The sequence below is a fragment of the Schistocerca nitens genome, chromosome 12 (genome assembly GCF_023898315.1).
Source record: "Schistocerca nitens isolate TAMUIC-IGC-003100 chromosome 12, iqSchNite1.1, whole genome shotgun sequence".
Taxonomy (NCBI): Eukaryota; Metazoa; Arthropoda; class Insecta; order Orthoptera; family Acrididae; genus Schistocerca; species Schistocerca nitens.
The window spans coordinates 151,896,223-151,912,028 of NC_064625.1; the positions used below are offsets into that span (position 1 = coordinate 151,896,223).

General features: G+C 37.5%; 1 protein-coding gene across 1 annotated transcript in view; it reads left to right on the forward strand.

The window, feature by feature from the left end:
* Positions 1 to 15,806, forward strand: part of LOC126214862 (TBC1 domain family member 5) — a 159,224-nt gene that overhangs the window by 28,503 nt on the left and 114,915 nt on the right. Inside the window, exon 4 of the mRNA XM_049941499.1 lies at positions 6,625 to 6,795. Within this exon, the coding sequence (XP_049797456.1) occupies positions 6,625 to 6,795 (171 nt within the window). The remainder of the gene's footprint in view (positions 1 to 6,624; positions 6,796 to 15,806) is intronic.

Consider the following 15,806-nt stretch of genomic DNA (forward strand, 5'->3'; position numbering starts at 1 on the left):
ATCACTAACTGAAAAGCAGAAGTGTTAAGTTGTCAATAGGCTTGCACAAAAGAAAGAAAACTTGATAGCTTTTGGAGTTATCCTTTCTTGAGCTTGAGTAGAATATGTACATGTGTGCATGCACACACCTGCCTATGCCCCTAGATGGTGCCAGTTCAGGGGTGGGGATAGTGTTGGATGGCAGTGGTTAGAGAAAGAGAGAGAGAGAGAGAGAGAGAGAGAGAGAGAGAGAGAGAGAGAGAGAGAGAGAGGGTAGCTGGGAGAGGAGCTGGGATGGCTGGCTAGTAGCTCAGAAGGAGGCAGCTGCTTTGCCAACAAGGAATGTGGGATGGAGGTGGTGACAAGTATACGGCCTAGGCATGTAATGCTAGATTGTTGTGGCTGGTGGGGATTGGTGCATGCAGAAGGTGACATTGGGAAGTGGATTAGGAGAGGATGACAGGATAGAAGAAGGGCAAACTCTTGGGTGGAGAGTGTGGTGACTGTGATTACCTTAGATTGAGGCCAGGATGATTATGGAAGCAGACGATGTGTCACAAGGGTAATTCGCGTCTTCATAGTTTGGAGAAGCTGGTGTTAGAGGAAGGATCCTGATGTCCTGGGCTGTGAAGCAGCCATTGAAATTGATCTTCATGTCGTACCACTGGGTGATCAACTCCGTTCTCGGCAACAGTTGGTAGCGGTCATTCGTCGATGTGGACAGCTGGTTCAGTAGTTGTACTGACATAAAAATCTGTGCAGTGTCTGCAACACCATTGATATGCAATATGGCTGCTTTCACAGGTGGCCCAGCCTCTGATACGCCTGTGACAGGATTGGTGTGGGAAGTGCCAGGTGGATGGATTGGGCAGTTCTTGCCCCCTTTCGTGTGCCACAGGGATGTGATCCTTGCAGCAAGATGTTTGGAGTGGGAGTGGTGTAGGGATGGACTAAGATGTTGTGTAGGTCGGTTTGACAAAAGAACACTACTTTAGGAGGGGTGGGTAACATCTCGAGTAGAATGTCCCTCATTTCAGGGCTCGATGAGAGCTAGAGTCGTGGAGAATGATGTAGTTCAGTTGTTCCAGTCCAGGGTGATAGTATGTGATGATGGAGGCTCTCCTTTGTTTCTGATCCTCCCACTGCCCCAAAAATCAACCATAAAGGAGTGCCCACCTCCCTCATCACCCAGTATCATACTAGACTAGAACAAGTGCATCAATATTGCCCAATCATTTCACAAAATTGCCATCTGTTGCAGTCACATATCAGCAGTGTTGGCAGCAAAACTATTGTGGCCAAATATCACAGAAAAATATTGCTTGTTTAAATTAACCTTATGGATTGCATTGCCATTGACAATTGGACTACTTATACTGGGTGATATGTCTAAAAAGAAATTAAAAAAAGGGTGTAGGACAATTGAAAAACACTTCAAGAGTTAAAATTTTTACTAATTAAAAGAAATACTCACACAATTTAGAAAGGTGTTTCTGATCATTTGGGTCGAAACTATGTAGTGAGTATTGGTTTTTGATATCGCTCTTCTCCTTTCCAAATTTTCAAAACCAGCAAACACCTAATATCCATTGAAGCCAAACATTGTCTCCTTACCTTTTTTATTTCTCTGATTGCTGCAGCTTCACTTTTCAACCTTTTCAGTAGTGAAATTTACCTTTTTTTAAAAAATAATGATTTAATGTTTTCTTATCTTCTAACTTTTACTGAATTAATGGTGCTTCCGTTTCCAAAATATTATTACGTATATGTGAGCAGAAACTTCTGGATTGAGCAGTAGCTAAGTTATACTGACTTAAGTCTTACAGGATTTATTTCATTGTTTTTCTTCGTTACTTTTGTATGTTGCCCACCTATGGTTTTGCATAGGAACAGAGTACTCAGAGGTCCTTCCTGTCACTCCATACAGCTTTGGTAGATCCGTGCAGCACTCGCTGGGTTGTAGGGATTTTTGCTGACGGAACTCCATCTGCCACACATCACTTCAGGAGTACCTCAAACAAATAATGACAATACAAAACACATATTAGAACAGACATAGGATATCATCTACATGTAAATAAGTTTTTTGGACTGCTTGTGTCACATTTCATTGTTATTAAAATTATAATAAAATTAGTTGCATCCTGACTTACTTGTTTATAGACTACAAAGATAGAGATTTTTCACATCTCTAATGTGTGTGAGAATATGCCAGAACTTACTCAGCTGAATTCTATACCATCGCAAGTTGTTAAGTGAATAATGCAATTTCTGTAACTAAACCTTTGAAGTTTTTTATGATCTCAACTCCTCCCCCCCCCCTCCCCTCCATCTGTATACGTGTTCCCACACACCCTCCCCCTGCTGGCTTGTACTTGCTTAAAAGTAACTTAATGTAAGCTTTGGCTCATACTGAGTCTCTGGTGTACGCAGACGTCTGGTGACAAGCTTGTGATTTGAGGATCACATCTATGGCAGGTGTCATTTACCCACTTTTAGTGTTCGTCCAGCTTGCTTATACCAATAGTTAATGTTATTTGGTGTTTTTGGGGCTACCGACTTCATACCATTACATAGTTAATTGTACAAATCTGTGAACTACTTGGGAGCACATTGTGAGCATCATTCTTCGCCTGTCCAGTCATAAATTGTGGAGTTACTATGTGAAGTATTAAAGTACATGGTGCAGTCTGTAGAAGTTAGTTTGATTTTGTAATTGAGCTTCCTGTTATTTTACAGTCCTGTCACTTCTATTTTTTTAAGTGCTCAAAGTCAAAACTGTTAATGATGCCATTTGTGTAACCTGAGACTACAATATTAGTTTTTTTTTTTAAAGTGGTTGATGTGTATAGTATAATTCTTTTGCTTTCTTTATGAGCCCAACATGACAGCACTCTTTTAATAGTTACCAGTTAGCATCTTCAGAAAGCATAATTCTTAAGAAGTATATGGTGAACAGTGTGTTGGTAAACAGGGTGTCCTTCCAGTGTCTGAGGCTTAACTCTTAATTTCTGAAAGTATCAGCTGAAAACTGCTATGTGCTTATAGATTATGTTACATAACCCTGTATAACTTGTAGTAAAAGATGAAGCACTACATATGGCCACTTCATATGTCCTGAATGAATTTTGAACTCGGCAGCAGAGATAGCACATTTTGAAACTTCCTGGCAGATTAAAACTGTGTACCAGCTGGGATTTGAACCGAGAACCTTGCCATTCACGGAGAATCTCTTACTGACAGCTCTCTAAGCATGACCTGCAGCTCGCCCTCACAGCTTCACTTCTGCAAGTACCTCACTTCTACTTTCCAAACTTCACAGAAGACATTCTGAATTTAATTGCCTCCAGCTACAACAGTATCTGCACTGCGCCTTATGAAAACACATGCTTTCAGAGGGCAAAAAGAGAAGTTATGTGTGGAAACTTGAACTTAAATATTTATTAGACACATTTAAGATAAGTATGGTTAAATATCATTATTATATTTGCAAATTGTATACCATTCCCAGTAAAAGTAACATAGCATTATCAGCTTACATGTAATTTTTTGGAAAATATTGTCACGGGAAGTAAATACTGAAGAAATTTGTGACACATACATAGCGCTTGTTTGTCACTAACCATTTCAAATCACGGAAGTAAAAATTTAAGAACTTTTTCGCAATTCCTTGTGAGTGATGTCCAACATATCTGTGATAGAATCCTTTGTGCAATGAAAACTCCAATTCACAATTAGACCTCAGGCCAGTGTCACGTCCCATACTTAGCAGTGCGTGTGGCATAAGGTTACCCCATTGTTGTTGAAAGAGAAACACAACAGTATGGTTTACTCTGTTATGACTTTACCAAATAATCAGAAATTTGACACCTAAGTTGCTGATGCTCAAAAGTGTCCAAGAAGCTACCTTACAGAAATGTGTGTGGCAAGAATGAATGTTTCTTACTCTGAAAGAACATCAGTGTGTTAGACTGTACTTTTCCTAGTTTGATTAAAATATTTGTAAACTATTGTTAACAGAGCACTGAAAGACCTAAGTCGAAAGAAGGCCCCGGGAGTAGACAACATTCCATTAGAACTACTGACAGCCTTGGGAGAGCCAGTCCTGACAAAACTCTACCATCTGGTGAGCAAGATGTATGAGACAGGCGAATTCCCTCAGACTTCAAGAAGAATATAATAATTCCAATCCCAAAGAAAGCATGTGTTGACAGATGTGAGAATTACCGAACTATCAGTTTAATAAGTCACAGCTGCAAAATATTAACTCGAATTCTTTACAGATGACTGGAAAAACTGGTAGAAGCCGACCTCGGTGAAGATCAGTGTGGATTCTGTAGAAATGTTGGAACACGTGTGGCAATACTGACCCTACGACTTATCTTAGAAGAAAGATTAAGGAAAGGCAAACCTACATTTCTAGCATTTGTAGACTTAGAGAAAGCTTTTGACACTGTTGATTGGAATACTCTCTTTCAAATTCTGAAGGTGGCAGGGGTAAAATACAGGGAGCGATAGGCTATTTACAATTTGTACAGAAAGCAGATGGCAGTTATAACAGTCGAGGGACATGAAAGGGAAGCAGTGGTTGGGAAGGGAGTGAGACAGGGTTGTAGCCTCTCCCCGACGTTATTCAATCTGTATATTGAGCAAGCAATAAAGGAAACAAAAGAAAAGTTCAGAGTAGGTATTAAAATCCATGGAGAGGAAATAAAAACTTTGAGGTTCGCCGATGACATTGTAATTCTGTCAGAGACAGCAAAGGACTTGGAAGAGCAGTTGAACGGAATGGACAGTGTCTTGAAAGGAGGATATAAGATTAACATCAACAAAAGCAAAACGACGATAATGGAATGTAGTTGAATTAAGTCGGATGATGCTGAGGGGATTAGGTTAGGAAATGAGACACTTGAAGTAGTAAAGGAGTTTTGCTATTTGGGGAGCAAAATAACTGATGATGGTCGAAGTAGAGAGGATATAAAATGTAGACTGGCAATGGCAAGGAAAGTGTTTCTTAAGGAGAGAAATATGTTAAAATCGAGTATAGATTTAAGTGTCAGGAAGTCGTTTCTGAAAGTATTTGTATGGAGTGTAGCCATGTATGGAAGTGAAACGTGGACGATAAATAGTTTAGACAAGAAGAGAATAGAAGCTTTCGAAATGTGGTGCTACAGAAGAATGCTGAAGATTAGATGGGTAGATCACATAACTAATGAGGAGGTATTGAATAGAATTGGCGAGAAGAGGAGTTTGTGGTATAACTTGACTAGAAGAAGGGATCGGTTGGTAGGACATGTTCTGAGGCATCAAGGGATCACAAATTTAGCATTGGAGGGCAGCGTGGAGGGTAAAAATCGTAGAGGGAGACCAAGAGATGAGTACACTAAGCAGATTTGGAAGGATGTAGGCTGCAGTAGGTACTGGGAGATGAAGAAGCTTGCACAGGATAGAGTAGCATGGAGAGCTGTATCAAACCAGTCTCTGAAATGAAGAAGACGACGACGACGACGACAACAACAACAACAACAATTGTTAACTTCCAGTCTTCCATTTGGCTTTATCCAAAAATCTTCACACAGTATATTCATAGCGATTTTCAAGGGAATATTTTTGTAATTAGTGGCAATATATGGTACTTTTCATAACACAATTTTTTGGTAGAAGTGCATTTACAGTTTCTGCAGGTGTGTCATTGTGTGGTGACATTGGTAATAACTCACATGATGAACAATGGGAACTGAACACAACAAATAATGAGTAGGTTTTTGGTAACCCATTACTATGTTCTTTCATAATTTCACATGGTCTTTAAATAAAGTTAGCTGGTGTTTTGTTCCATTAGGTTAGATTTCAACCACATGATCAGAATATTTGGCTAAGTTGGAAATAAGACATAACTGGCAACAGCAAATAAAATGGGTGACATTATGTACAGGCTCAAACTTGTGAACAAAAGCAAAACATACTATTTTCAGTCAGACACATGACTGGAGCACTGTCAGTGAGAGAAGTAGGAAACAAAAACAAGAGCAAAAGGGAAGCATTTACAGAAAATCCGTGTAGAGCACACTTATGTAATTACATTTTCAGTGTGTTGCCATGACTATTCCTATATCATTGTGAGGTGACTCTTGGATGAACAAAAGGAGATAAATAAGCAGGTTATTGCAACGGTGAATGTAGATCTCACAATTCTATTATGGGAATCATATTTTTGTGTTGAGGTTCATTAGCTTGTAAGTAAACTGTCAAATTCCAGTCTAGCCTACACCTTGGACTACGCCACAGGTTAGTCTGTCGGCACATCTAGTTTTCTTCCTGCTCTCTGTATCGCAAACAAATGTTGCCAGTTTGTATCTTCTGCCACAAGAAATTGTTAGATGCAATGATTCTCGTTGGCTACCATATACCATCATCCAGTTGCCTATGATCAGCATAAACAAATTGACATTGCCAGCACACAATACAACCCATGGAACTGCGAATATCGTAATTGAGTGTTAGTGGAGTTTTTAATTGGAAGGTTACATTGCGAGACAACATTTGTACTTTTATACCATGTGAATACCTAAACACTGTATGGTATAGTAAAAATTTTAAACTTTAGTGTAAACTAATCCCAGTCTTGTGTTCCTCGGTTTCCAGAGTATATGGCACCAGTACTTCTGTGACAAGGAGCTGCGAGCACTTATCAGGCAGGATGTTGTGCGCACGTTCCCCGGTGTTGACTTCTTCCGTAAGCAGATGATACAAGATGCCATGGTCAACATACTTTTCTGCTATGCTCGTGAACATCCACAGATGTGTTACAGACAGGTAAGGAGCAGTGTAATTTTTTCAGTGGCATACGCTCTGCAGCTCTGATGAATTTTTTGAGTGATGTTGTATGCCTTCAGTTGCCATTCTCTTTTTTTCATGAATGACTGTACAGTTTATGCCATTTTCAAGTATCTAAAACAGCAGCATTATACATTGAATACATTAATGACACTTGTGATTTTGATTTAGGAACAAATCATATCTATAGATATAATAGGCACGTTATAACTTACTTTAAGGATGACTTTTTAGTAGTAAATTATTCCATGTATGTCATTCTGCCTATGACTCCATGTTGTGCTCATAACATAAATTACACCGAGCGAGGTGGCGCAGTGGTTAGACACTGGACTCGCATTCGGGAGGACGACGGTTCAATCCCGCGTCCCGCCATCCTGATTTAGGTTTTCCGTGATTTCCCTAAATCGCTCCAGGCAAATGCCGGGATGGTTCCTTTCAAAGGGCACGGCCGACTTCCTTCCCCGTCCTTCCCTAATCCGATGAGACCGATGACCTCGCTGTCTGATCTCCTTCCCCGAAACAACCAACCAACATAAATTACAGAGATTTTACACTATTTTAACTGCACATTATTTTTGAGCAGTTATTGCAAAACTCTTGTATATAAGGCCCATGTTTTAACATACTTCACACTAAGATGATTATAATTATTTTACAGAAATTTGTTAATTAACCTGCATATGCTTTTGTTCTGAGTTATATATATAATTATTATTTATCTTTGGTGTAAATATGACTGTATGTAATTACTTTAAAATTACTTGCAAATATTTGTTGTTTTATGTGGCGGGAGCACATCATATAATATTTGGTACAAGGATCTTGTATATAAAATTTATCGCAGTATTGTAATGAAACAATACTGAAAACTATGAGAGTCAAGTAAAAACTGTTTTATTGTTGCGTGAGGTTTTGCATTATAGTCAGATTTATCCACAAATTTAGCGATAATTTTACATTCTATGGTTCTGTAAACAGGGTGTATATGTCCCGGGACAACCGGGATCCAGGAGAAACCCGGGAATTTTTTCGTCCGGGAGAATACCGGAAAGAAACGGGAATTTTTTAGAATTCCAGGAATTTTTTAGAATTCCGGGAATTTTTCATTGTTTTAGTTTTCCGTTAAATTTTTGTAATTTTGACTGGTAAGAACCGATACTCTAACAAAGGATATTACAGTATCCCGCTACTACAGAATAATACTTCAACAATAAAACATAAACGAGAGAAAAAAAAACGAAAATTACTTAAATTGCAAAGGAAATGCGCCATATACAACAACGGCACACAGTGCTCATTCAAGCGTCTGCCAACAGGAAAATGTGTCAAAGGCTTTAGGAAGACTATGCAATGCTTCATAACAACAAATTGCCTCCAATGAGCATGAAGTCACAACTGTTTACATTAGATTCGTTTTAGAGTTACGATCAGACTCGTGCACATCCGCAGTTGAGTCGCGTTTGAGTTGTAGATTCTCCGCCAGCGAGAGTGGCCGAACGGTTCTAGGCACTACAGTCTGGAACCGCGTGACCGCTACAGTCACAGGTTCGAATCCTGCCTCGGGCATGGATGTGTGTGATGTCTTTAGGTTAGTTAGGTTTAAGTAGTTCTAAGTTCTAGGGGACTGATGACCTCAGAAGTTAAGTCCCATAGTGCTCAGAGCCATTTTTTTGTAGATTCTCCCACTTCCAGCTACAGGAATGTGGCTGTTGGCTGTGCAAGCAGTTGCAGCAAGTAGCTAGATGCTAGCGGGAAAAAGGGGGTGCCAAATTTATATTCTTGAGGAAAAGAACTTGTTTCACAAAGCGCCTAGCATCCAGCGCACGTTTGTCTATCGATTATTCATATGATTTTGAAACACTTCCCTGTTGGTTTTTTGAACATTTTTGGACACAATTTAAGTTGATTTCTGAATGAATCATAAGCTGATTTTTGAATGCGTGATGTCTCTGTCAGGAGAATCCTCGTCGCATCCAGAAATAAACTTTCCGCAGACAAAAGGGGACGGGGCTATAAGAGCTGAGCGGAGTAAAGCCGAATGGATGAACGCCAATCGCTGTCTGATTATGTGGTTGATTGGGTTTGCGAATGATCAGCATTGTTATAATTACTAGCGAAATCTATAGATTCAGACTACCAGAATGGAAGTAAACGACTGACAGGTGAGAAAGATTACGTATTGTCTTCTCGGTGTATTGAAGAAAATGAAACTTTGTAAGAAAAGTTTTGACCAGATCGCTATACTAGTAAGGACAAGTTGTACAGTCCCCGGCTAAATTCGTTTATTTGGTGTGTTTTACAAAATTGCTGCAATATTAGAAAGGCCTATTTTGTTTTATCTAGCAGACAGTGACAAAATAGACGTAATCAGATCGAGAAACCACACCAATCTTGGATATTATTTGTGTTAACAGCTTTTTCAGTATTAGATAACGACATTTCGATTTTTCATGTAGCAAAAGGTTTGACGAACTTTGATGAGGTAACAGATTCTTTCGCAGAGAGGAAAGAACGCCATGTAAAGCTGTACGAAGATTAGAGAGAAAAAAATGCTAGGAGCTAAGAATTGAAGAAATGTGCAATTTCTTGCTTATCCCTTGTCTTTATTGGTTTTATGTATCTTATATTTAATTTTATATCACACAAAACAGCAAGTTATTAGCTAATAGGCAATAAAGAGTGCAAATTTTCTGAAGAGTTCTTGTTCTCTCGATTACAAATAATCCCATCCGCTATTAATTGTAAGATTTTCTTTTAAGAGGGGCAGGCTGTCAAAGCAGACATCTGGGAGCAGGAGTGGCACCACAGGACATTTCAATTTCCACTGTCCTGAATATAGTTTGATGGTATCCATTACAAAATATACACGTTTCAATTCTACAGAGCGAAATACAGTGATGTGCAGTAGAAGATTGCTTTATGAAGAGGTGTGGCACTGCACTTTGGCACACTTAAGACCAAATAATATGTCTTAGTGTTTCCTCGAACACATGTGTTTTATGTTTTAGACTTTTCAGAAAGATATGCACTACAAGATGAACAAGTTTTGAAAATTCGATTTTTTTAGTATTGACCCAGTTCGCGAATATCATAGATCTGGGGCTGATGCGCAGAGCAGTCTGAGTTATAGTGGGTAGTCTCCACGTGACCCGTGTTTACATTTAGTGATTTTGCTGTTTCCCCCGTGTTTACTCTCACGTCAAATGAAAACAAAACGAATATCTGTGGCCGGGAGCTATCAAGTGAATTAAAATGCATTCACATAATTACGGAAGACTGAAGTATGTCATTAGTTTCAGATTTTATTTTATTTCCACTTTTCTGACAGTCAAGCATTAATCGCCGTGCGGAACAATGAAGTTATTTTTGTCTGTTTGCTAAAGAAATTTGACTTCTATAAACTTTTTCCGCAGAGTCAGTCAATTTATTTGAAAAGAAATGTTTAATTCCACAGTACTGCCGAGTTTCAACTGTTTGCTGCATTTCAAGTGCACATTTCCATCTTCTAGCACATATGGGATTTTGCCATAATAAAGAACCAAAAATGATATAATACAGTACTGGTGCTCCAAGAAAATTTACATCTCATACATACGGGGATCCTATGTCATGATAGCTGCGCAGGCGCGGTGTCACCTGTTATCTGCGCTCTCTGGCTACTGCTGCAACGAACCTATTTCTAACAGGTCGCGGGAAAATATTGCGAATGGTGGTTTGAAAAGAGTTACTTTCAAAGTAAATATCCTGTGTTGAACTATGTGCGAGAATGTACCATGAATTTATTAAATCACAGAGCGTTTGACTCCCATTTAAAAATCAACTCTTTGATGACGAGCCATTTAGAAGAATTTCGAACTCTGAAGTTCAGACATTTATGTCATTATTAAAAATTTTACTGGCACATTTGTCTGATATATCTTAAGTGTAACACATGCAAAAAAGGTCAATATTATATGCAAAAGCTTAGCTTCTCTTGCAGCTTATTAACCTTAGAGACCAATATTATATGTGAAAGCTTTGCTTTTACTGTAGCAACACTATGTACATTAATTTAAACTATTAACTTTTCCTGTTTGTGTGTTCATGCTACTTAACAGTGATGTTACTGTTGGCTGACTACATCACGTGTCCTATGCTCTGAATATCCGCTGCCATCGGCTGGCGAGATCACGTGACATGACCTATGACTGGCATACAAATGTGCATCGCAATCTCGATTTCAGTGATTCGGAAAGTAACATGTGGTGTTTGGTGGAATTCCAATGTATACTTTCGTAATACGAAAATACGGAGTGTACATGTTCCTGCACATCAAAGATATTTCCAAAATGTGTCTTTTTCCCTGAGTTTCATTTTCTAAACTGCCGGCAAATTCTACACCCGTGTATAAAACCATAACCATTCAAAGGCTTGATGAGGGAAAATATACTGTCACTTAACATGGAAAACGCGTGTTTTCACCCGGGAGAAAGTTATTTTTAACCGGGAAAAATCCGGGAATTTTTTTTTCCTTGCCCGCGTATACACCATGTGTAAAGGACTGGTAAAAAGTTGTCTAGGAATTTCCCATTTCATAAGTCTTTTTCCTCATTTAAAATTCTGTCCGGTTGATCTTTTAGATGGATGTAAATTTCAATTTCTTCCGTTATGTCCATGATACTTCATTTCTGTAACTTATGTAATATTTGAATGACCCATCTATATTAAGTATTTTGTGGTTAGTGTCTTAAGTGTGCAGCAAATGTGGATGAGTTATTGTCGTGTGTTCTTTAAATCAATTACTAACTTTTCGTCCTGTTTGGCCAATATAAAATTTTGGGCATTCTTCACAGTTAATTTGTAGATTCCCAATTGCAAAAACAGTTCTGATTTCCATGGTTCTGTGGTTCATTTGTGTCTCTGGTTAAAGTTATTTCATCTATGGGATTGGCGTTTGTTTGACTCGTTTTCTTTTTGGATAATGTGTGCACTAAGTTTTTAGGATAACCATTATTTACAGCTACATTTTAGACAAGATATAGTTCTTTCTCAATTTATTTTCTTTTTCCAGTGATAAGTTGTTTAGCCTATGTAAAACAGAATCAAGATATGCCAGCTTGTGTGCCCTCGGTGAAATGATTAGTTGTAAATAATTATGTGTGTTCAGATTTTTTGTCTGAAATTTTTGAATCCAGAAAGTTTGTTCTTTTTTCTGTTTGCATAGTGAAATTAATTTTTGGATGCAAACTGTTGAATTGCGAACGCAAGACGTTACTCTCATCTATTGTGTCATGAAATAGCATTAAAATGCCATCGACACGTGTAGTAACAAAGGATTGTTTTGGCGGTTTGAGTGAACTTGTTTAAAAAATTTTCTTTTAAAATGTTAGCGAAAATATCAGTTAATGTACCTGCTAGGCACAAGCCCATTGTTACCCATTGTTTTGGAGATAAATTGTGTCCTGAAATGAGAAATAATCGTAGGAAGTGATTTATTGTAGAAGTTCTATTATTTCGCAAACTTCTGCTTGGGTGATTTTCTTTTATTTGAGAAAGTTTTTAATGATATCTATAGTTCCCATTACTAGAATGTTTGTATACATGTTAGATATATCAAGTGATAAGAGTGTTCCAACTTCTTGTATTTTTATATTTTTAATTTTGTAAACAATATCGTTACAATGTTTTGTAGTGTATTCTTTCTCGTATGTATAATATTGCTTAAGGAGTATGTTGAGTTTTTGACTGGCAGCATGTGCTGGGCTATAACCATATTGACAATTGGATGAATCGGGATTTGTAATTTATATATCTTGGGCTGGGCATGCGATGGTGTTATTATTGGAGTCATTATAATGGAATCTTTTATATCTCTTTCTGTGAATATGAAGTTACATCTTTTTACTGCTTTTGTGCATTAAATTTGTTGGTCGGATCCTGGTCGATAATTTTGATATTATTTTGGTCGAAAAATTCTACTACTTTTGTGTAATAGTCTTCTTCCGACATAATCGTCAATGTATTTCCCTTATCTGATTTTATACTAATTGCATTATGTTCTTGAAGCTTATTATTTATCTGACATGTAATACTACTGTCCTTTCCTTTTATATTGCTTCTACTCTCTCACTTTACTTGGGTTTGTTTTATTTTTGGAGTCATGAGTGAAACCACATTACTTGTAAAATTGTGACAATATTTTTGTTAAAACATTAGAAATTTTTTTTTAAAAATTCCACTCAAACAGCCAAAAAAATCCTTTATTACTATACACGTGTCAATAACATTTTAATCCTATTCGATGGCACAATAGATCAGACTGTCATGCATTCACAATTCAATAGTTTGCATCCAAAACTTAATTTCACTATGGAGAGAGAAAAAAAAAAAACATAAACTTTCTGGACATAAAAATTTCAAACAAAAAATCTGAACACACATTCGATATTTTTCATAAACCAACGAAAACAGACATAATTATCCACAAGAAGTCATGCCACCTGAGAGCACATAAGCTGGCATGTTTTCATTCTGTGTTACATAGGCTAAACAACTTACCCACTGGAAAAGAAGAAAAATTGAGAAAGAGCTATATCGTCTCCAAAATGTAGCTATAAGCAATGGTTATCCTAAAAACTTAGTGGACACATTAGTCAAAAGAAAACTAGTCATACATGCCAATCCCATAGATGAAATAACTAACCAGACGCACAAAAAAACCACAGAAAAATAAAGTTCTTGTGTGGCCATATGTAGGTATTATTTCTGACAAAATTACTCAATGTTTCAAGAATACAAAGTTACACACCAGCTACAGAATCACTAACAATTTACAACAGTTTTTGAGACACATACCACTGAAATCAGAACTGTTTTCACAATTGGAAATCAACAAACTTAACTGTGAAGAATGCCCAAAATTTTATATTGGATAAGCAGGAAGAAAAGTTATTACACAGTTTAAAGAACACACGACTATAAGGGACAATAGTCCATCCACATTTGCTACACACTTAAGTCACCAACCTTCTTTCTTCTTCGGTTATCAACCCACAGGTTGGTTGGCAGCAGCACGCCATTCCGTTCTTTTGTCAACTTTCTTCTTCATATCTGCATAGGTCTGGCACCCGATGTCATTTATTACTTGTTGAATGTAGCTTAATCTAGGTCGTCCTCGGCGAGTTCTTCCTTCAATGATTCCTTCTAATATTCTCTTAATGAAATTGTTATGCCGTAAAATGTGACCTATGAAGGTTATTCTTCTTTTCTGTATATTTCGCCAAAGAGATCTGTTTTCTTTCACTCTTCTGAGGACATCTTCGTTTGTAGCCTTGTCTCGCCAGCTGATTTTTTCCATTCTCCGGTAGCACCACATTTCGAATGCCTCTAATCTTCTCTTTTCTTCTTTTCCACTAGTCCAAGTTTCACATCCGTAAAGGGCTGTACTCCACACATAGGTTTTCATGACTCTCTTTCTTACGTCTAAACTAACATTTCTACTCGTCAGTAAGTTTCTTTTTCCATTGAATGCTATTTTGGCAAGTTGTATTCTGTTTTTAATGTCACTTTTGCTCCTTCCATCTGCTGTTATTTTGCTACCTAAGTAGTTAAATTCTGTAACCTGCCCTAGTTTCTCTCCCTTTATTGTTATTCGTATGGGTTCATTGTAGTTCAGGGCGCCACTCACCATCACTTTAGTCTTTTTCTTATTTATTTTCATTCCATACTGTTCTTTTAAGGTGTTTTCCATTTCATTGAGTGCGGCTTCTAAATCTTCTTTCCTTTCTGTAATTATGGCGATATCATCTGCATATCGCAACATATCTATTTTCATTCCGTTAAGTTTTATTCCTACTTCAATATTCTCTCTTATTTTATCTATTGCTTCTTGGATATATGCGTTGAAAATTACTGGAGATAGTGGGCATCCCTGTCTCACTCCTTTCCTTATTCTTGCTGTTTCTTCTTTGTTTTCCTTCTTAACTAAGGCTGTTTCATTTTGGTATATTTTAAAGATTATCCTTCTGTCATTATATTTCAGACCAGCCTTCTTCAGAATTCTAAACATTTCTGGCCATACAACATTGTCAAATGCCTTTTCGAGGTCTACGAAGGCTATAAATACTTGTTTGTTTTTGGAAATTTGTTTCTCAATTATTAGTCTTAAAGATAAGATTGCTTCCCTCGTCCCTACACCGCTTCTAAAACCGAATTGGTCTTCACTTAGAGTGCTATTCAATTGGTTTTCAACTCTTTTCAAAATTATTCTTATTAGAATTTTTGATGCGTGTGAAAGAAGACTGAGTGTTCGATGGTTTTCACAGTCCATAGTAGATGCTTTCTTAGGTATGGGGAATATGATGCATTTCTGATAGTCTTCAGGAACTTCACCTGTTTTGTATATTTTCTGTATGAGTTGCAGTAATGTAGCTTTCATTTTGTCTCCTGATTTCTTAATTAGTTCAGAAGGTATATCATCAACACCTGCCGCTTTCTTATCTGGTAGTTCTTTTAGTGCTTTTTCAAATTCATCTTTCAGAATTGTGTCCCCTAGTTCTTCTTTCTCTACTTCTTCGCTTAATTCTATCATATTATCTGTTAGAGGGTCTCCTTGATATAGCTCTTCAATGTATTCTTGCCATCTCTTCAGCGTGTCATATCCAAATAGTACCTTGCCCTCTTTGTTCTTTATAGTTCCTGAAGATTTTACTTTCCGTTTAGCAAAGTTTTGTTTTATTGTTCTGTAGGCCAAGTCAGTTTTTCCTTTAACCATGTTTTCCTCCACCTCTTTACAAATGCTGTTGAGGTAATTTTCTTTTGCTTTCCTAGATTCTCTGTTTATTTGGTTTCTAAGCTTTCTATATTTGTTTTCGCTTTGCTCGTCAGAGGCATTTTTGTATAGTCTTCTTTCTTCCATTAGACAAATTATTTCAGGTGTTATCCACTCTTTCCTGTTTACAGGTTTGGCTTTCCCAATAAATTCTTCTGCTGCTTTATGTATGCCTTCT